At 46.1% G+C, this 22,386-nt stretch overlaps 1 protein-coding gene across 2 annotated transcripts in view; it reads left to right on the forward strand.

Moving 5' to 3' along the window:
* Positions 1-22,386, forward strand: part of ptpn4a (protein tyrosine phosphatase non-receptor type 4a) — a 70,327-nt gene extending 47,941 nt beyond the window's left edge. For both annotated transcript variants that reach the window (XM_040027744.1, XM_040027745.1), the window contains exons 11-27: positions 2,002-2,065; positions 3,529-3,701; positions 4,685-4,753; positions 4,835-4,969; positions 6,019-6,180; positions 9,290-9,449; positions 10,175-10,258; positions 10,501-10,557; positions 10,760-10,916; positions 12,646-12,812; positions 13,016-13,106; positions 13,330-13,391; positions 14,288-14,434; positions 14,857-14,985; positions 17,811-17,959; positions 18,364-18,499; positions 18,581-22,386. In XM_040027744.1, the coding sequence (XP_039883678.1) occupies positions 2,002-2,065; positions 3,529-3,701; positions 4,685-4,753; positions 4,835-4,969; positions 6,019-6,180; positions 9,290-9,449; positions 10,175-10,258; positions 10,501-10,557; positions 10,760-10,916; positions 12,646-12,812; positions 13,016-13,106; positions 13,330-13,391; positions 14,288-14,434; positions 14,857-14,985; positions 17,811-17,959; positions 18,364-18,499; positions 18,581-18,976 (2,338 nt within the window). In that variant the 3' untranslated portion in view covers positions 18,977-22,386. The remainder of the gene's footprint in view (positions 1-2,001; positions 2,066-3,528; positions 3,702-4,684; positions 4,754-4,834; positions 4,970-6,018; positions 6,181-9,289; positions 9,450-10,174; positions 10,259-10,500; positions 10,558-10,759; positions 10,917-12,645; positions 12,813-13,015; positions 13,107-13,329; positions 13,392-14,287; positions 14,435-14,856; positions 14,986-17,810; positions 17,960-18,363; positions 18,500-18,580) is intronic.

Genomic DNA, 22,386 nt, shown 5'->3' on the forward strand with positions numbered 1-22,386 from the left:
ATCAGTTCTTGGAAATCTCCCATTCTCTGCCGTAGCATTGTGGGTGGTTAAATGTTAATGGGTGCTGAGGGTGGGAGATGAACTACTCAGACCTCTGTAACGCTGGAAGATGTGTAGGCTTAATACATCCTGAACACACTCGCACAGCGGCTGGTGTGTGTGTGTAGGTGCATCTTTGGGGGTTTTTCTAAGATGAGTTTGATTCGATGGAAGGATTTTGTAGTACAGACATTGCGAGGCCTATATTCATAAATCTGAGGTCTTTCCATTTGGGCCACAGGAAAGCCAAACCATGAAATCGTAGGGTTAAGACTCTGTTTCCGGTTTGAGCGAGTACGGATAAGTCTCCGTGGAATGAGCGCTTAAGCGAGAGAAGCTGATGCAAAGTCGTCCTGAGTGGAGGAAAAATAGGCTAAAGGAAGTGTGCGTGTGCATCCAGTCTGTTGAGCTAAATTTAGAGCCCAACAGCGGTGTCCCCAACAGCTGCTGACTACCATGTGTGAGAGAGGGAGGGAGCGGGAGAGAAACATTATAGTCAACAGCATCTCTCGGCCTACGCTCGCCGATTTTTCTTCCCGTTCCTCTTCTCTCTGCCCTCCTTTAACAGAAGCTCGCCGTTTCTGTGTCCGGTTCCCTCCAGTCACACCTCACGCCGCCTCCCCTTTTGCCTTATCGCAGATCGATCTGTCAGATGAGGAGGGGTCAAGAGAGACATTTAGATTTCTGCCTCTTTCCTATTTCTGTTCACAGCAGCCTGACAAATGAGCCACACTTAGATGGGGCATGACTCACGCTCTGGGTGTGTGTGTGTGTGTCCATGCACGTGTGTGTGCGAGCAAGTATGTAAAATATATTTAGCAAGCAGCGATGAGTCACAGCAGCAACAAAACTAGAGGAAGGGATTAGGTTACTCTGCTCCTGCCGCTCATCAGCAGACTTTCTTACTGTGGTCACGCGTGTGCGGTTTCTGAGTCATTTTTATAGCGTGTGCGTTTCAGGTATCGCACGGATTGATGAGGTAATATCGGCGTGGTTAAAGCCTCGGACTCTCTGGTGTTGGCACGGTCTTTTAGCCCACGCCTTCAAGCTCTGGCAGGAGGTCAGAGGTTAAATGAACAGTTGATAGGACACGTGAGTCAGCCAGCTGAGAAGAAATGAGAGATTTGCTTTTCAGAGCTCGGGTCAGACTTACAGAAGATTGTGGTGGAGAAGCAAGCAGGAGTACAAAAGCACTGTATGAGAACCAGAATCGGCTCCAAATCAATTTAGTTAATTCAGTTTCTTCTTAAAATGTAAATATTCCACAACAGTTTAAAACTAAACTTGACTAAACCCTAAAAATCACCTGACTGTGGGACCAATCCCAAAGGATTTTATCTGTACACTCAGATCTCATCATGTAAGTCCACGAGCTGTGACTGCTGTCTGTTTAAAGATGCACTGATTGTAAACAAGCTTTCGCGGCTCACCTGCTTTGCTTTCGTTGAGCGCTTGTAGCTGCCGTGTGGTCACGTATTGGTTTCTGGACTCGGTCATAATTTCAGTGTCTGCATACATCAGTAAAAGTAGGTTTTGTGGTACTTTTTCCCGCAGTGCTCTTAATTTTAAGCCTTAATGGTATCCTCTAAGACAGGGGTGTCAAAAATAAGGCTGGGGGCCCAGAATTAGCCCGGCAAAGACTTGAATCTGGAAATGTGGATGAGGGGATAAACTTTGGACTTTTAACTGCATTAGGAAGTTTTCCAGCTTTTCCTGCTGATAAAGATAAAGACCTCCCTCGTGGCCAGTCATACAACACCAGACTAATTAAGTCAGAGATTTGGCTGGATGGGTGGAAATGAGAAGAGATGACGAGGCAGACGTGACAGCAGAGAGGAGGCTAAATGTTGTGCAGCGTGAAAATGTGTGACGAGTGGAAAAGAGGAGAGTGTGTCGCGTTGTTTGAAAGTGGAACGTCAGCGTCTCAGGACTGAAGATTTAACTCCGCTTTTCTGCTTCCAGGTTGAAAATAGTGAAAATCTCCTTCAAGTGCAAACAGTTCTTCATCCAGCTGAGAAGAGAGGCAGTAAGTGTACACACACACACACACACACACACACACACACACACACACACACACGTTAACCTCTGTGTGTGTGTGACAGCATCAGATTAACCCCCTGCTGTCCGTGTCCTGGGCGTCTCTGTTGTAATCCCTCCCCTTTGTGTTGTTTCACCCTTGAATGTGTTTCTGCTTTCAACACAACAAACAGCATGTTTGTCTCCACCACAAATATTTACTCTCCTGTCCTCATTTAGCCCTCTTAAACCCGACGTAATATCTTAAGCCCAGCGTTATTACAAAACAAACAATTACAGCCGCTGGCAACTCCCGTTCTCAAGCATCGTTCTCAAGATTCGACGTTAAGCTTCCTCATTTTTCAGTGTGTTGTTGTTGTTGTATCAACACATTTCATTCCAGGTGTTTCAGATCATAGCTCAGGAGATTAGTTGTTATTATTGATGACAATACAAATTATAACACACAGGAAAGTTTGAGTGTTGATCATGTGAGAGCGCACACAGGACCAGTATTTCTATTTGCCAGCATGAGACACTGAGTCAGGTAGAAGGTGGAGCTCGGGTGTAGGTGAGTTGCTAAACAGCTTGGTTTCATGGCCCGTCTGAAGTTACGCTCATGTTTCTGGTGTTGGTTGTGTGTGCATTATTCTGTCTGTAAACACAATAGTTTAAAAACTTAATTCTAATAAATCTTGTAGGGGTGTCGAGTGGGCTTTAAATTTGCCTTCCACCCACCGAGGTCTTCAAGATCAGCTTCATGAGTTATTATTGGAAAATGGACAAAAAGCCTTCGAGCTTAGAAACCGTGGTTCTGACACGCGAGCTGTGGATTCTCAACATAAGGAAATGATCACATATCAGGTCAGATTTGACCTCTGACCTCTCCAACAAGTTCAGTCCGGTTGATCTGACTTTGAAAGTCATAGTAATGTTAGTTTAGTATGTTTGTATTTTTAATGAATGCACTATGTCCACATCAATAATAATTATACTCAGCAGTGCAGATAACAAAAGCTCGCACTTTTACGTTTAAAAAGAAAACTAAATATAGAAAATAAAAACAGTTTTCTTAAAAGCTGCCTTGGTGGAGTTTGTGCTCTCTGAGCGCTTCTTGTTTATTTATTTCTGTTTTTTGGCTCCGGACCAAAAGTGTTAACAAGCTAAATGTTTGAAATAGACTCAGAGTACTAAAGACAAGCTTATCTCAAAGTAATGAAGTGTGACGGGGCTTTTCCTGGATTTTTGCTGCTCTCTGAGCCACACGATGTTTCTTTCTTGCACAGTTATCACCCCCTGAAGGCCCTTTGTGATTCAGGAGAAAAGAACCTGTCTGAAATCGCTCAAAGTAGAGAATAAAAAGTAATAACAGGGCGGCAAACATGTGCAACAGTTTGTTACTGTAGCTAACAGTTATGGATGATCGGAGCAGGTCACGAACTAACCCCGTCCTCTCCTCGCTGCACACAGACCGAGTCTCGTGAGACGCTGCTCGGCTTCAACATGGTCAACTACCGGGCCTGTAAGAACCTGTGGAAAGCCTGCGTGGAGCACCACACCTTCTTCAGGCTGGAGCGGCCCATCCCGCCGCAGAAGAACTTCTTCGCCTACTACTTCACCCTGGGCTCCAAGTTCAGATACTGGTGAGAACCGCAGGCCACAAACACGAGCTGTCAGAGAAGCGCCGGAGAGCCTCTGAGCATCCAGGGTCTCACATGTCCAGCACACACACAGATATGTGGGTGGATGCTTTGTCTCGCCCTCCTCCTTCGCTTCAGACGCTGAAAGTGGCCGCTGTTTGCCTTTGAACCTTCTCGCACTACCTTGCCCCAGAAAAGCACGGCTTAATTATTCATGGTTTGCCTGAAACAAAGTAACCGAATTCGTGTTTGGCCTTCCGATCGTGGTCTTTCAAGTTTTGCGGGAAGTGTTTGCGTCCACGTGAGAGCCAGCCGTGCATTTCATTTCATTTTCCGTCACGCTGCCGCCGCCCTCCTCCTTTCAGACAGAGCATTCCTTCCCGTTTGGTTTGATAGTTTTTTGTTTTTTACTTCAAGTTGGAACCGGCACCGAAACATAAAATAAAATGAGGTTTTCTCCTCGCTGCTTTGTGACATTGCACTGTGTCAACTTTGTTTCACTTCACTGGCGCCATGTTTTTCGTTTCCTTTTTCTATGAAATGTGAGCGAGAGCTGAACTGAGAGCTGGAGGTCTTGTGATGCATTATTGAGCAGCAGTGATGCAACGTGAGCGAGGCTCGTCTGATGTTTGGCTCCGCTGAGTGCGCGCGCGTGTGTTTGGTTGAGATATTGACTGACTTTTCAATAAGCACAGACCTGAATTGTGAATTTGTGCTGTTAAAAATCTTATTAACTTTGTTTCAGAAGATGAAATATGCTGTGCTTGTTACTGGTTGGCAGGCCGCTCATGGTGTTTAGATTTCTTAAAGATCGGAGGAGCTAACTCACTGATGGGCCTCTTGTTATTAGAATAAGGCAGCACGGTCTTGTTGTGTTAAATAAAATCGATATGCATGTATGGATTTATCACATTTGTCGCAGAAAACCTTCGATAGCTGCTTTTTAAAACTGTCCTAAACTTAAGAGTTGTTTTTGTCGTCTTCAGCGGGCGGACGGAGGTGCAGTCTGTGCAGTACGGGAAGGAGAAAGGCATCAAGGACAGAGTGTTTGCCAGGTAATTCTCGGGTTCTTGATGGTCAGCTGATGATTCATGTTGATTTTGTGCAACGCTGAGTTAGTGCGTCTGTCTGAGCAGGTCACCCAGCAAGCCGCTGGCCAGGAAGTTGGTGAGTGGAACCGACTGGGAGTCGGTCAGCAGGAACAGCCTATCGGACGAGAGATTGGAGACCCAGAGCCTGCCCACTCGCTCCCCGCCCGGCACACCCAATCAGTGAGTTCTGAGTACACTTCAGCTGTCTCCGTAACTCTTCACCTATGTCCCGCAGACCTGGACTTATCTGGGATTCAGACAGCAGAGATGTGAGAGCCCAAATGTTCACCTGACAGCTCCTGGTGCAAAGTCCATGTCAGATTGTGCCGATGTGGGAAAAGAAAATAGTCTGGCGTGTTCATCCCAGCACATCTAAAACCTGCAGCTCCCCCACCCTTTCCCTAAACGATATTCAAGATCACTGCGTAGTTTCACCTGTAAAGAAAACTAAATGTTAAAGTGCGCGCTCACTGATGAGGAGTTTCTCCTTCGTCAGGATATATCAGATATTTCCCGTCCACTCCTCTCTCACAGGGCTGAGGCTGTGTTTATTTTCAGGTCAGCTTGTGCTCTGTTATTATAGATTAACGAGAAGCTTATAAAGTAAATAAAACTGCTGTATTTCTGCAGGTAAAAGTCTGCTTCACTGTGGAGAGAACAGACCAGGCACTGGTCCAACTTCTGCTTTCTTTCTCTCCTTTTGGACACCTGTTTGTGTTTTTATTGAACTTGTCAAGAATTAATTGGTGGGTGATAACGAGTTTTTCAAGAGTCGTTGCTGGTTCTGAGTGGCTCCGCCTCTTTTACCACAACGTTTGTTAACTCAGTATTCAGCCAGAGAAACATCGGCTTCAGTCTGAGCAGCACTGCTGGGATCTCCTCGACCATAATGGCCATTTATGGCTTTCAGCCTTACATGAGGAGAAATCGTAAGGCAGGCTTAAAGATGACAGAGAGCAGGTGAATAATCTTCCAGTTGTTCAGCATCTGTTGTGAATCAGATGAAGGCAGAGCGTCATTAAAGTGTCAAATCTGGATGTTTTAATAAGCAATGCCTCCTTGCAGCCTTACAGCTGACATAAATCCAGACGCGAATGTAAAAAGAGTTAAATTGTAAAGATCACGAGCTTTAAATCTGAACGTCTTGTTGGTAAATAAACGAATGATGCGTTTGGGGTCACGTTTCCATCGCTGCCCTTGAACACTGTATGTCTGCGTCTGTTTGCCAGGAACTCGCTGTTTGTCCAAGAAGGCACGCGACTACGGCCGTCGTCGGTCGGCCACCTGGTGGATCACGTGATCCACGCTTCACCCAGCCTGCCCGTCTTCTCCTCCAATCACAAGTCGGCGTCGTCCACGCAGGCTAACAGCATCAGCCTGGACTCCACACCGTAAGTCATCTCCTTCTCCTTTAACGCACATCCCACTCACGTTTCTTCAAGCTCTTTGTATTTGGGCAGCAAACATCAGCTTTGGACTCGGTGGCAGAGCGGTGGTTGGATCATAATTTGACTGCTTCGTAAATAGAGCGTCCCCCGAACACAGACACCCTTTAATTTACATTTTGCTCATCAGATTTAGTCTGAGAGTACTGCTGAGTTGACAGCTTTTGTTTTTAGTCTGCCTGTCGGTGTCTGTGGCTTCTCCCGACAGTTCACACCCTCCCAGTGTCACTTAGCTGGCCCCAGTGGAAAGATGAACCCTTTGAAAAACAGCCCGTAAAATGTGTTTATAGCGCATAGCAGGGCGGAGCGCTTGTGCAACAGGGCTGAACTAGGAATTAGCACGCGCGTGTGTGTCTGTGTGCGCGCGTATCTGTGCTTTCTGGATCTCCTTAAAATGCTCTCACACTGTGAAATATTCGTCGAGTCGTTTAATAAAGTTCCACACGGCTGCTTCGGCGTCTGAAATCTTGCATGGAGCTGGTAGGAGAGATGGATGTCTCAGTTGGACGTCAGGATGGTTAAGTAACATTTAAGTGGTAGTTCCTCTGCCTACAAAGCTGCACACGCAGACGAACACGCCAAGTCAGTGGCTCATCGCTCTGTTACGGAGCCAGAACATGACATAATCACCTGCTCTCCCTTCCTCCCTCTCTGTTATTGTGCGCTTCGTCCATCGTGGTAGTGGAAATAAAAACAGGCCAAAACAGCGTTTTATGAGGTGAACCTCAGATGCTTTATTTTGGAGTTTGCATGTTTAACCCTTCAGACTTTAGTGTTTCCTGATGAAAACAAGTCTTCACATTTAGTGTCAAAGCACCTCAGGTCCGTGAGTAAGAGACATTCATGATCCATGTTACCTGTTCAGGTTAAAAGCAAAACACATCACGGTTTAGAGAATATATAAAAGCTATGAATTCACTGATAATATTAAACCTGGTGAATTATTTTGATTACACTTTATAATGCTGCCTGTGAAGTATTTGGAATTATTTGAATGCATTATTAAAATTTAGTTACAATGTAACATACGCGAGGTTCTACTTAAATGAGCTTCCAGTACAATTCCTTTGTTTCCTGTAACAGTTGTTAGTGTTATTCTACCCAGCTTTGAGTCCATATAGGTAAATATCATTTCAAAAATTGCTGTGACGTTGCACGCTCAGTTGAAGGTCGAATTATTACAAAGCGTTAGCGTTGTTTTAAAATTTGTTCTATTTTCAGCTACAGTTGTTCAGTCAGAAATGAAGCACATCTATCAGTTTTAATCACAGCGCTATACTTAGTATTAGCCACGTTCCTTTTGCTGTGAATGTTTTCTGCAACTGTGCAGAAGAGAATTGGGACGCTAACCATTAGAAGAAATGTTTTTAAGTACGTCTTTCAGCTTCAGTGGTTATGAACCTCAACCGTGAATCACTTTTTGATATCAGCCGCTGGTTGGAACCGCTGTGGTTTGGCTTTGATATAATTTATCAAATAAATTCTGCCTTTTCGAGTGAATATTTGCAGCATTGCTTGCGTGTTTGCAGGTGGATCACTCCTCGGCATTACGCGTTGGAGATTTTCCTCCAGTTAAACTAAAAGGAGAATGTGCTTTTTGTCACCACGCCCTTTAAAAAAAGCCCTAATGTTCTGTTTTCTAGTGACGTGAAGTTGAAAATGATCTGTTTAGCTAACCACAGTACACTGGAGGGATCCTTATTTTTAATTGCAGTGTCTTTATTTCCTTGACAGCGTCAGGGAAAAAGCCTGGCGTGATTATGCCTTTGGCCGGAGCTGGGAGTTTATGACACGGTGGATTTTCTTTCGTTTGTTATTGTCGGATTAAACGTCGATTGGGTCATCCTCTTTACAACAGCGCGGTGCTGCACACGCAGACTTCTCGCTGCAGTGCCAGAAGGCGTGGCGTTGTTTTCGCGTGCACCCAAATTATGTGCTGGTGCACCTAAATGAAAGTTGTCATAATAAATTATTTTCTGTGCTGTAATCAAACTCTTTTCTCTGAATTCAAAGCAAAGGCAGGCTTTGGTGAATTATTTAGTTGGAAAATAAAAACTGGGTGTGCACTGAAACAGGTCTTAAATTTGTCTTTTTGTGGTTTCTAAAGCAACATTTTTCTTTATTGCAGCTCCTTTTAGCCCTCTCGTGTACCCGCATATGATTTTTCTGTCACTGCACACTCATTTGGTTCCCTCTTACACCGTGCTTTCAAAAATTTATCGAGCGATAAACATAGATCCAGTATGGAAGTATTTGATAGAAGGAAAGCTAAAAAGCAGGGCTTAGCCGTGTCCTCATCCCGGGGCTGGCCTAAGGTTGTGGCTGTCGCGCCGAGCAGATGCATAATGCAGGATGATGTGCAGCCTCGGCTCAGGCCTGCTGCGCGCTGCCCTCTCTCTCTGAAAGCCTGACCTGGTTTTGACCCATAATAAATGTTAGTTTGCATTCGTGTGTTTAAGAGACAAAGTGACAGCGGTAGCAGAAGCCAAAACAAAGGCAATGCTCTTTGACTTGTGCTTCTGCCCCCGAGGAGCGCCCGTACGCAGCAGTGCACACGCGTGGATGCAGACATGCACTGAAATGCTTTTACGCAGCAGAGACCGAGCCCTGATGATGCTGAAAGCCTCACCTGGCTGCTGATTCGCCGTACACGCCGACTGCTTCTTTATTGTCGGGATGATGGAGGGGGGATGTTTTCCTTCCTCCAGCAGCCCTTTTATCGAGGTTAATGCATTGTGACTAACACAGTGCTATTAAGCCTCCCTGTCTCTCACGGTCTCCTCGTCTGCTTTTCTCCATTTGTCTTCACTCCACCTCTTTAACAAAGAGGAAGACCATTGTTGTGTAGTTATCATGAATGCATGTTTGCGGCTTTGCTGTCCGTCCTCGAGCGCTCACAGCAGCTTCGCAGGCTTCACAAATCCTGTGTTACTAACGGTATCGTAACAAATGGCGACACAAAGGACTTTGAAACGTGTTTCTCGCTGTCATCTCGCCTTCATTTTTCCTTTATTGCTGCTTTCTTCTTCTTCCTCCCGCCGTTTGCCTCCCTCAGGTCTCCAGATGGGATGGACGGCCAGCCTCCAGCTCTCCCGCCCAAGCAGCTGAGCAGGAAGACCCTGAGCCAGATCATCCAGGCCCACTCCCAGCAAAGCCTGCTGGACAATCACCTCAATGAGATGTATGACGTTCCCGTCAATGCCGACAAGACCACGGTCAGTACGAAGGTGTCATAAAAGAAAACTGCAACAGTTTCTGTACAAGTAAATGGAAACTGTGTTAGCTTCAGAAGTCGTCTGATTCTAGATGTTTGAATATCTGAATAGATGAAGAGAAATTTTATATTTGTGCCGTTTTTATATAATCTTTCTAAGCTGTTTAGAGTCTTTTAGCTCATTGTTTTGGCTGTTAAGCATCTACCGGCATCATATTAAAAAGGCGGGGTCGTTGCTGTTTTTGGTCCCAAGACTTATTTCTTCTATGAGTCTCTAAATCTGGGAAAATGAGGATGAAAGAAGGCGGCACGCTCTGCTTGGACGTATGTGTAAAAGGGACTAAACCTTAGAGGTGGTTTTAAATGATTTGGAGACGGTGACATATACCTGCAAATATTATGACACCTGTTGAAGTTTCTCATTCTGTTTCATTCTTTTTATGTGTTTCAGACTTGAATTTACTGGTTACATTTTTTTAAAAAGTGACGTTTGTGCTAAAAATGCAAGAAAAGTTGGGCTGAAGTGAACCACTTTATTCTGGTGTACTGTGGTGCATTTATAGCCGTCTGCATTGTAATGTATTTGCAGTTGTACTCGTGTAACAGGAAAGAGAATGAATCTATTAAGCTTACAGGATCGGCCGCTGTTAAAGTCTGAGCGCTCGGAGCTGTTGTTTGACAATGTGCTGATCTGTGATGTTGACGTGATGACTTGTGTTCTTTCAGCTGAACGGAGTAGTCCCTCACGATAACTTGGTCCTGATCAAGATGAGACCGGATGAACACGGACGCTTCGGCTTCAATGTCAAGGTGAGAGCTGAGGAGACGGGAGTGAAAACTCCCCTCGCCACCTTTTATCTCTCCTGCAGCCGCTCAGTCTGACTTGTGTTTTTCTAGCTTATTTCTATGCCTGGTGTAAACCTTTGCCCGTGGGCACGTCATCTGTATGCACGCGGACACATCCGCGCTGCTTTCCCAAATGTTAACTCGACCCTAAATATAAAAAGGACGTTTGTGTAAGACGCTGTTAACGTGTGTGTGTCTGTCTGCAGGGTGGAGCTGACCAGAAAATGCCCATCATTGTGTCTAGAGTGGCTCCGGGAACCTCAGTAAGTCAACAAGAACCTCATTTGTCTTTACTCTCTAGTGAGTTGCACATTTTTTCCTCTCACTCATAAAAACACGTCTTCAGCCGCCCAAACTCTCTGAGGTCTCCGTGGTGGAGTCAGATTGATGCTGACTTTAGTATAAAACGTCCAGAAACACAAAACTTCAGCTATCTTATTTTTTTCTTCTCTTTCTCCTCTTCAGGCTGACCTCTGTGTGCCTCGCCTTAACGAGGGCGACCAGGTAGTCCTGATTAATGGGCGGGACATCTCTGACCACACCCATGACCAGGTAGTCATGTTCATCAAGGCCAGCTGTGAGAACCACTCCGGGGAGCTCATCCTATTGGTCAGACCTAATGGTGAGTGGTTGTTAGAGTGCCCAGTGCATTAAACACCGATCAGGTGTAACATCCTGACCGCTGACAGCTGAGGTGAATAACACCTATCTCTTCATCATGCCATCTGCTAGTGGGCGGGATATATCAGGGAGGAAGTGAATATTTTGTCCTCAAAGTTGATGTTAGGAGGAAAAATGGTCGAGTGTAAGGATTTGACAAAAGGCCAAACTGGGTCAGAGCATCTCCAGAACCTCAGCTCCTGTGGGGTATTCCCAGGGTGTCCCCCAGGGGTCAGTGTGCATCAGCGACAGAGTCGTGAGTGGCCAACGGTCACGGATGAGCAAAGGCTGACCCGTGTGGTTCGATCAAACAGCAGAAAAAGTTGATGCTGGTTCTGATAGAAAGGTGTTAGAATACACCGAGCATCAGAGTTTGCTGTGTCTGGAGCTCCAGACCAGTCAGGGTGCCCATGCTGACCCCTGTCCACCACCGGAAACGCCAGCAACGGACACGTGAGCGTCAGAAATGAACCACAGAGCAATGCAAGGAGGTGTCCTGGTCTGATGAATCCCACCTCACAGCTCACATGCCTCACAGGTATCTGTTGCTAACATCTTGGTGCGGATACCACAGCAAAATGGGGACCAGCACAATATCAGGCAGGTGGTCATGATGTCATGTCTGATCGTTTACACCGACAGGCAAACTTCTGGTACTTAGGCCTTTACAGAAAGTACTGAAAGATCAGATTTTTAGAGGATATTTGTACACGTATAAACTGTAAGTACTCTCGAACACTAGTACTGTAGGTATGTGAGTAACTCGTATATTTTCTTCAGGCTTTAACCTTCAGAGTGTCTTTGTATGCTAGTGAGCTTCTTCTGCCACTTCCTGGGTTTGAATATTTGCTCCTGATGAGACTTGCAGTTTGTGCGGTGCGGCCGGTTTTTAATTTAAGGACCGTAAACATTCGAATGAAGTGTTTTACAGGCTGAGTTTAACGTATTAACACATGGTGCAGCACACTCCTGAAAATGAAATGTGGTCAGAAACTGGTGGAAACGAGATCTGCGAAGCCGAACGTGGTGGTATCCGTACGTCTCGGCCGTATGTGTGTTCACCACATAGAAGACTCGTGCTGAAGCGTCTCCTTTAATCAGCGGAGCGGGGAGAAGCGCTCTTAAAGATGATGAAACAGAGAAACTGTTTGGTGTGTGGGTCAGAAACAGATCAAAGCAGATAGAAGAGTCCATCGACGTCTTTACGTTATTCAGTTTTGCTGTTGAAATGTTGGACTGTAAGTATTTACACACAGAGGACACGTCTTCTCTTTGTGCTCGAGTTTTTGTTGTATTTAAAAGTTTGTTGTTTAACTCCATGTTTTTATTCTTGGGCTCTACTAGTGTAGCTTTGCACGACTTACAGTTGAGCGTTAACGTGTCCTCTGTAAGTCCTTTATCTACTGTCTTAAACGAGCTGTTTGGACTCCTCTTCCTCCTCTTCCTCATTCCTGATTGGCTGCTTCCTGCAAAGGACAGATTTGAGCAGCTCGTGGTTTGAGCCGCATGCTCGACACAACCACTTTCATGCGGATCCAAGATTAGAGCCTTTGCCTTACAGGGATGTAAGCTGAGCTCATTATTGTGAACTTTGTTTAATCTTAGCAGCGGTGATCTGTATATGTGCCAGAGTAGATGGAAAAGCTCATAGATTCCTGTCACAGTTTGTTTCCCTCTCCTCTCCTGCTCAGCCATCTATGACGTGGTGGAGGAGAAGGTGGATCCAGAGCCAGATTTTCAGTACATCCCTGAGAAATCCCCTCAGGACCCGGCCCAGCTAGACCAGCATGCTTTGAGAGACTCTATGGTCGCACTGAAGGAAGGCCTGGGCGGCGGAGCCATACTGGCACAGTTTGATGTAAGAAGGACACGAAAAAAGTTCACACGCTCACGCACACGTGAAATTGCAGGCTCGAGTCGGTGGTTTGTCATTTATTTTTAAATATTTTGTTGATTAATTCTTTCCTCCACGTTCCTGATTTATGCGCTTTTAAAATTTATAATACATAAAAACGCACAAAACAAAGACAAATGCTGATATTTGTGTTCCTTGTCTTGCAGCAACTGTACAGGAAGAGGCCGGGGATGACGATGCTGTGTGCCAAATTACCTCAGAACGTTTCCAAAAATCGCTACAGAGACATCTCTCCCTGTACGTGACCCCTCAAACTTTCTCCCTTTTCTCATCATTTCCCCTCGACTTCTATTTTCTGACTTTTTTCAACAACTTTTAACAGAAGTAACAAAGTAACGACCCGAGAACAAAGGATAAAATCCTCCTTAAATGCAAACATGCATTAAAGACACAGTTTGGACTTGTTGCTGTTTTTCTTTGCCTAATCTGACCCTCTTCTCTTGTTCGTCTCTCCCGACAGATGATGCCACCCGCGTCATTCTGAAAAGCACAGATGATTACATCAATGCAAATTACATCAATGTGAGTTATCTTTAATGTCTGCAGTTTTGCTTGCATGTTACACTGATGCTGAATCGCAGCCGGTGCATTTGAACAGGACTATCATATCACACGCTGCTCCAGTTTCGGAGCCTTGAGTTTGGGTCCTTGTGGCCATATTTGGACGAGGGGCTTGAGTGCTAGTTTGTCAGTGAATCCTGGAAAGCTGCACCCATCATCTGGTAGTTATGCTAAGTAACTGAAACTGGAGCGCAGACTTCTTGGGCTGGCTCTGCCACATGGCAGGCTGTGGTATCGGCCCGCCAGGCCTTTATTTTTCAAAGCTAACGGCAGCTTGCGTGTATAAGAGGGTTACAAACAGAGAACAGGTGCTTCTTGGTAAGAATTTAATATAAGAGCGTAATATTTTAATGAATTGAATCTCCTTCCTGTGGGTGGCTCTCTGTCTGTTCATGTCATGCCTTCTCAGACCTACTGGAGGTTTGTTCCCTGCAGCAAACACGAAAACCTTTGCAAACAGTGTTTCAGTGTGAAGGGCAGCATTTTAAAGCCTTGTTCACTCTGTGATCGGTAGTTGTTCAGCGTGAAGGACACAGGCCCTGCTTCCTCGCCGTCTAATCAGCATGAACAAATCCAGCTTCTCATCAGTGTCATTATTAATTCAGGGGCTGTAGGTAATCTGATAAAGACCTGGGATAATTTGACTGTTATTTGATTTGATAGAGTTGGGACGCTCATGGAGAATGACCATTCATTTATTCTCTGTTAGCTAGACAGTGTAGTTAATGACATGTTGTATTGGGACAAGCGCTGATCCAACAAAAACAACAAAATAAGTTGGAGTAAGATGCAAATCTAATGCAGTCTCTGCTTCTTGAACCTGAACCTCTGATGTGTGTGTGTGTCGTCCTGTGTAGATGGAGATTCCTGCGTCCAGCCTGATAAACCGCTACATCGCGTGCCAGGGCCCGCTGCCCAACACCTGCCCCGACTTCTGGCAGATGACGTGGGAGCAGGGCTCATCCATGGTGGTCATGCTGACCACCCAGGTCGAGAGGGGGCGGGTATGTAAAAGATCTCTTCAAGGACGAGGGCAGGAAACTGAAAATGTACTGTTAGAAAGAGCCGTTTGAATTTAACGTTTCGCCGGTAAACGGCACAGGTTACGACGCTGAGGCGTCTGGTCGAGCTGCGTCGTAATGCCTCAGTATATTTAATTATTTATCTGCAAAGTCTCACACGCTGCAGACTTCTCTGCAGCTCAAGCCGTTGTTAGTTTTGGAAAGAAGTAATCCTTAACACAACATTACGTAACAACGAAGCTTCCAGACACGGTGCAGATAAAAAAAATCTCTGGACTCGATCTACAGTTTACATCCAGGGATGAGAAATTGGAGAAACTGGACATGTTTAATGGTTTGAAATGTAACGGCGAGGACGCGATGGGTAGATGCTGAGAGTCATAAGGTGTTTGATGTGTTTACAGGTGAAGTGTCACCAGTACTGGCCCAACCCAGACAACAGCGCCACATACGGAGACTTTAAAATCACGTGCCACAATGAAGAGGGCAACTCTGCCTTCCTGGTCCGGGAGATGACCCTCACACACACACCGGTAAACTCACTCACACACACACACACACACACACACAGCCAGATCACATCAGAAAGTAAAGCCGATGACCCGGGCGGGGAGGGCGAGGGCGCCCCAGAGGAAGACTCCGGGTCCAATCTCAGAGAGGGAACCGCGTCTCAGGAAGGATGAGCTGTCGAAGGACCCCGAGGAGGTGTGTTGCCATAGTGACCAGTGTGGGCTGTTCTTTTTCTGGCTCCCGCTGCAGCATGCGGGCCACATATTGGGATCTGGTTGCCACGACAACCCAAACACCCCAGTCGGCCACATTGCAGAAAAGGAGAAAGACGGAGAGCAGAGGAACAGAGAGTGGGATGAGGATGGTTTGAAGAACGGGGACGTAAGTTCGGTTCGATCGTGGCGTCGAAGCCTTCGGCGTGCTGCGGCGTGCTGCGGCGTGCTGCGGCGCACTTTTAGTTCTTTCATGCTTTTAAACCACACACAGCCAGAGTACAGCACGGGCGCCAGAACGAGCCACGGCGGCCTGAGAGCAAAACAGAACCACCCCCTTTAACTAGATTCTTTGTTGTTCTTTGTTTGATACTTTAATTTATTATATTTTTTATGGTCATTTCAAAAAACAAATAAAACGAATACTAGAACAAATAAGTCTCGGTCGTTGTGTCCTTGGGCGAGACACTTCACCTGTGTCTGCTGGTGGTGGTCACAGGGCCCGGTGGCGCCAGTGTCCGGCAGCCTCGCCTCTGGCAGGTTTGTGGGTTTGTTTTCATCACTCTGATGATGTCAGAGAGCGTAGATATTCTTAATATGGTCATCCACACCACGCTCTGGCTCCACCTACCCCTCTGTTCTTATCTTTTAATCTTAAGGAGGATGGTTTGAAAAGAATGAGGAGCACGAACCAACGGATTTCTCCAAAGCTCCTCTGACTCCAAGTAAACATATCTTTCTGGAAATGAGCACAGCAGATCCCACCTTGAGCTCCCTGTGAGGAAGAGGAGGGGGAGGCCAGTTTGGGGTATTCAGTGCTATAAATCAGCTGACCCAGCTGTTCGTGTGCCTCTTTTTGAAGGAGGTGCCTCTGAATGTGCCAGAGATGCAGAGTGAAGCATGAGCCCAGGCTTTTTAAGTGCAGCGACACACACACACGGGAGGTGGGCGGGGCTTCTGCGCCTGGACGTCCACTCTCGGTGACGTCATACAGACCCAAGAACAGAAAAACCTGCAAGAAATGAAAGTTTTGGCTCACAGGCATTATTTGTGTGACCTCACTGATTGTTTAATATGAGCATTCGCCATGGAAACGGTAAAAAAAGGATGATGGATCCCCTTTAATAAACCACATGCTGCTGTACTGTCTCCTGTTAAATGGGCACTGTTCGGGGAGTTGATATATAAAGTTGGTATGAATAAGTAAACCGAAGGCTTTTGTTTGTTTGCTGCGTGTAACATGTGTGATGTGTAAACGTAGCGTCCAAACGGCGAGCTTTCGTGCCGGATCAGCTGTCTGTTTTTCCCGATCGCTTCCCTGCGTGCGGTCCGCGCAGCGTGACCTTTAAAGTATACGGCTATAAGAGGAGCCAATTAGCATTCTCCTCTGCCTGTGATTGTTGCTATGGAGATAGATGTGTTACCATGGCGATACGGCGAGGCAGTATTAAAGAGGAACACAGCGGCTCTGATTCGCACAAGAAACGGTGGTCAGTGCTTGGTTTCTTCTGCAGGGTGTGTGTTTGTGTCACGGTGATCCCGTGGGGTTTAAATCCTACCAACTTCGATTTTTCCATCATGGTTGGACCTTTTTTTTTGTATTTTTCTTCTCCCTGATGAATCGACGAAAGAGAGAAGATCTCTTGTGTTTATTCAGTGTCTAATAGAGACACTAAAAAATGTTCTCATAAGATGTGATTTACCAAATGTGTCCAGCAGAGTAAAAAGAATTAAACTGCTGTTACTTCTTCGCTCTACCTGTTTCATAACATAATTACACAAACAGGGTTCTGTGTTGTGTATCCCCAGGATGCAGAGCTCAGTGAAACATGCTTAGCGGTCTCCCACATAAAATACAATTCCTTGTTTTGGCGTGAGTGTGGTTGACATTTGAAAGTGAGGAATCCTTTGTGAGCTTTAGGCCTTCACTGAGATCAGGGTGAATACCCTCAGTTGGTCTTCAGTGCCCTCCATCATGAAGAAGAAGTCTTTGTGTAAAAGATTACATAAAAACATAAAGGAGCATTTGTAGTCGGGCTAGTATCGGCTGGCTGTTGATGTATTGGTGTAAAGACGTTGCAGAAAAATGAGCCCCGGGATAATCGGACGACGGTATCATCGGTGTTTGTTCAGCAGAGCAGATCCGATGTCGTCTGTAACGCTCGCGGCCTGCAGCACATGCAGCAGAGCAGCGTCACTGCTGCGGAGTCGAGCCGTGTCTAACTTTCCCTTTTAAACATGTTGTATTTACACCGTTGCTCCAGCCAGTCGGAGAACCCTGGATGCAGGACCTTGGGAGTGTCCGGTGGCGTCTGGTGTTGGGAGGGTAGCCTCGGGTCCTGTAGGTCGAAAGGCTGAAGCTCTGTGGATCAGACTGACGTTACACCGTAGGTCTGAGTTTGCAGAGCGGGCCTTTAACTGGGTGGTACCTGACAAATTATTATCCACGAATGCTAGACGGCAGGATTTTCACTGCCTGTCGGGAATTCTGATCCCATTGCTCATCAGCGTGTGCACAGCTCAAACATCTTTACTGTATCTGCATCTCCAGAATCCAGCACTGCTCGTCCACTGATGATCTTTATTTTGTGTGTGTGTGTGTGTGTGTGTGTGTGTGTGTGTGTGTGTGTGTTCAGAGCGAGCAAAAGAGGGAAATCACTCAGATTCAGTACGTGGCTTGGCCCGACCACGGCGTTCCCGACGACTCCACTGATTTCCTGGACTTCGTGGCTCTCGTACGGACCAAACGGGCTGGACAGGACCAGCCAATGGTGGTGCACTGCAGGTACGGCCATTCTGTGTGAACCATGTGACCATGGCGAGCCAAAGATTACAGGATAAAAGTTAACCTGTCTGAGCTGGAAACGATGGATGTAGTGAAACGAGTGACTCTTCCAAACAGGTTTACTTCCAAGAAAAGTTCCAGTTTCCGTTAGCAGAAAGTGATTTCTCTCCTTTCCCAGGTCTCAAATGTTTGAACACCTCTCACCTGCCCCTCATTACTTCCTTCAGGGCAATTTGCTATACCTTAAGTCCCGCCTCCTTCACAGTGTGCACAAATGATATCCATAAAGTCTCAGAATTGTTGGAATTTAGCTTATTTGCTCCTTACAGAGATTTTTGTTACTTCGTTAAATAATTAGTGTGTGTTATTAACAATCAAATGATCTTTCTTGATTTTTTTTCCAGCGCTGGGATTGGTCGGACGGGCGTTCTGATCACCATGGAGACGGCGCTGTGTCTGATGGAGTGCGGTCAGCCGGTGTATCCTCTAGAAATTGTGAAGACCATGCGAGATCAGCGGGCCATGATGATACAGACGCCTGTGCGTACGCAGCACCGTCCGCTTGCTCTCCGACGCTGTAAACTTTAAAAGCTTAAACTCTGCCTCCGCTTTTCTTTTCAGAGCCAGTACCGCTTCGTGTGCGAGGCCATCCTCAAGGTCTACGAGGAAGACCTGTTCAAGCCGCTGAAGACGGCCCTCTACCAGCAGAGAGAGAAGGCGGCCGACGAGAAGGAGGAGGAGCGGAAAGAGCAGCAGAAAGCGGGAGAGGAGCGAGACGAGGTGACCGCGGCGACGGCAGAGAAAGGGGAGGCGGCCAAGGTGGAGATGCTGGAAGAAGAGCTGGACGGAGAGGATGACGACGAAGTCGAGGTGCTGGATGTGGGAGAAGTGACAGAAGAGGGGGAGGAAGAGGAAGAAGAGGAGGAGGAGGAAGTGGAGGAGCCGAGCGTCGCCAGTGCCACCAGCGTGACGAGCGAGACCAGCGCGAACCCCGACCCCGACCCCGCTAACCCGTGACGTGGGTGGGCGGGGCTCACCGGGAGGAGGCCGGACGAGAGAACAAAAGCACTGTTGCACTTTAAGCTGACAAAAAATGAAACGAACAGACAAACTGACATGAAAACCTTTGGACGTGATGAGTTAAAAAACCCAGCTGTGTCGAACAGGTACCTTTAGGGGGAGTTAATGTTCAGGGTAACGAAAAAAAGAATCAAAGAATGAACGAGATGATAAAACGTGGATGGGGAGTTGCTGTAGTGCCATAAGTACGAAGGGGAAGGGCCGCCACTGTGGATGGAAAGCCTCCCCTCCGCTCTCTCTCTTATTATTTTAGTTTTTTAAGTCCCAAAGGGTTGCCCTGTCCCCTTCGGAGTGAGTCTGCCAGACGGACCTGCCTTTTTTTTTTTTTTTTTTTTTTTTTAGTGTCCTTTTAGCAGATAAAGAGAAAAACCTTATCTTTTGTTCCTCAGAGTATTTATTGTGTTTTAGTTTGTGTCAAACCCTGTCCACTGAACAAAAAAACGCTGTATGTTTTGTTTGTACAAGTCTAGAGCTTCATGCTTTCCTGATTAAATCTTAGGTAGTAAAGTAGTGTGATTCCTCTTCTTCGAACTACTTCTTTATTTCTTTTGATTTTTGTGGTTTTGGGGGGGCAAAAACAACAACAGTGATTTAATTTATTGTACTTGCTTTGATCTTTCTCGTCTCGCCTCTCGTTCGGCGCTGGGGGGAGTTTGGTACTCGATCCTTCTGTGAGCGGTGTGTTTGAGCCCACAGACGCACACGTGGACGTCGTTTGGCGGGGTTTTTGATCCTCGTCACCACAGCTCCCGTCCGCTTCCGCTCACTTTTCACGCTCCTGCATCGATTCGCTTCTCACTAAAAACCCCGGTGTCCTCGAGCCGGACAGCGTCCCTCCGACCAGAGGGGCGCACCGTGGATTAGGATTAATGTGGAGCCTGAAGTCTTCATCGTGGCAAAGATGGTTTCTTTTAACCGAGCTGGATCCCGCCGGGCGGTACCTTCTGCTGAACCCGGTCCGAGCAGGTCACGTCAGTGTTTTGGCTTAAAATCATCAGGAAGCGCCACATTTTCCTCACAGTCTACCTGAAAACGCCATTCATGTTTTATATATGCAACCTGTAGAGCCCAGTTACAGATGTGAAGCTACAGCAACATAAACTCTGCTGCAATGAATTTGAATGTGTTCATTTGGTGATTAAGGTTTTTTTAAATTACACTGCGGGAAGTGAAGACGATTAGAAAATTCTTCAGGAATGTTCGATTTTGCCACGTCTCCTGCAGTATCCTCTCGTGTTTCACACCTCTAATCTCTGGCCACATCAAATTCTTAATCAAATATAGTCATTTGAGTTAATTGGTCCATTGCATTTTTGCAAAAGAAGAGTCAGACTATATGTCTGTATGCTTTATGTGCGCCTGAAGCAGAGATCCTGGAGAAAGAAAGCCTGGATATGTTGACCTTGCTTCCTCAGGCTGGAAATACTGGTCTTCTTTATGCAACTCAGATAGTTCTTGCTTTCTTTGCACAGGTCTTTAATGTTTAAAGGAACAGGTAGAGGGTCAGACATCTGTGGGTGAAAGCTGCTACAAGTTTTGTGCAATCAGTATTGTTTTTTCACCCCCCACAGCGTTTGCACAATAGTAGCAAACTTTAATCGCTCCCTCCATCGATCTCCCCGCGTTTAGTCTTTTGTTTTTTCAGCCCAGACCGGAGCAAACCCGGGTACATGCTGACAGTCCAGGTGGAAGTGTGGTTACTCTGAGCAGTCACGCGATTCAGCGTTAACCTGAGAAAAACTCGCTGTGAGCTGTGAGAGGTCTGACAGCAGCCTGTGCGTGAGAGTTGTTTACAGAAGCAGCACAAACACAACATTCAGCCGATATTTCCCTTTTTGTTGGTTCTCTTTTCCCTGAACGATACCTCATCTTTGTAAGACATGTTTAGATTATAGGTGAGACTAAACGATTTTCGTATTTTCATTTCACAGAACCCAGGTAGTCGGTTTTATTTGTAAAAACCGGTGATGCTGCTGCGCTAGAGTGTGGCGATGAGTTCATCTCGGCTCTCGCAGCGGATTCTGCTGGAAACAAATACCGCTGTGTGTGTGTGTGTGTGTGTGTGTGTGTGTGTGTGTGTGTGTGTGTGTGAGAGAGAAAAATACGAATGTGTGTTTTCGGTTTTCGTCCTCCGTTACCTCTCCCTCTCTGTTCCTCAGCCATCTCTAACATGTACTTTGGCAGCTGTCTGCTCTCAGCCTGCTTGCCTGTAAACTGGAATGAAAGGTTGAGCCGTGAAGCCGCAGACCTGCTCGAACCTGATCTCAAGTTTCTGGAAAAAACAAGACAAAAGAAACAAAATAAGAAATAGAAAGGGAGCCTTCCTGAAGTGTGGTTTAAAAAAGAAACTGGTTGAATCTTCGCCTGTGAAACAATTCACTTTGTGCTCATGCCTCCTTTTCAAACAGCTGAATCATCCTTGGCCACATGTAGAGGTGGGATTAAGAAGAGCCTGGAAACTGCTTTCCTCTTCACTCTTTTCTTTCTTCCCTCCTCCTCCTTAATCTCTCCCGTGTTGCATCCCTCTCCCAAAATTGGCCTAACACACTTCAGTCATTTCTGCAGAGCCCACGCAACATCCACAGTTCTCTCCTCATTGTTTTCCCCAGCTGCCTCTCTTTTTGGATCATTATACATGGATCCCACTCTCTGCACGGCCTGGAGGCGAGTGACACATCCGTGCAGAATACCGTGGGTACAGTATCAAACAGCCTGTTTTCCACAGAAGGACAAACTGAGGCTAGTCATGGGAGGGCCGGCGATTTTTTTTAAACTTTTGCTTTTATTGACAAACGCGCCGCAGGCCCACATCTGTGAGTGTGCACTCTGGAAGAAGTGAAGCGTTTGTTTTTGGCAGCGGAATTAAAAGTGCCACCAAAAAAAAATAAAAAAAAACTCGTCATGAGACGAGAAAACGTGCGGTGAGAGGTCGATGACGGAGGATTCGAGCCGTCTGTGTTCGACGTGTTTTTGTTGACACGTAATCGGTACTGTCTGTGTATCCAAGGTTACTGAGCTGAAGTAGTGTGGAGGGGCGCGGGGAGGGCTCGGGGTGTATTTTTGTAAAGATAACGAAGAAGAGACAGCACTTTGTAGAAGGCTGATTGGCAGGTAGTCCTACTGAGAGAGAAAGATGAGGCATAAAGCATTGTTCAGATGTTCTTCTTTTTAATTTATCTTTTTTAAATTTTGTTTGAAAATAAGACACCTGTAGGGATCAAGAATAAAAAAAGAACTCCTAACTACACAGTGCCACTTGCTAATTTTGTGTAAATAGTACTAGAACATGTAAATATAATGTTGTATATGAAAAAAAACTTTAAAATAAAAGGGAAAATCATTTGTGA

Source organism: Simochromis diagramma, unplaced genomic scaffold, assembly GCF_900408965.1.
Source record: "Simochromis diagramma unplaced genomic scaffold, fSimDia1.1 OVJJ01000343.1, whole genome shotgun sequence".
Classification (NCBI taxonomy): Eukaryota; Metazoa; Chordata; class Actinopteri; order Cichliformes; family Cichlidae; genus Simochromis; species Simochromis diagramma.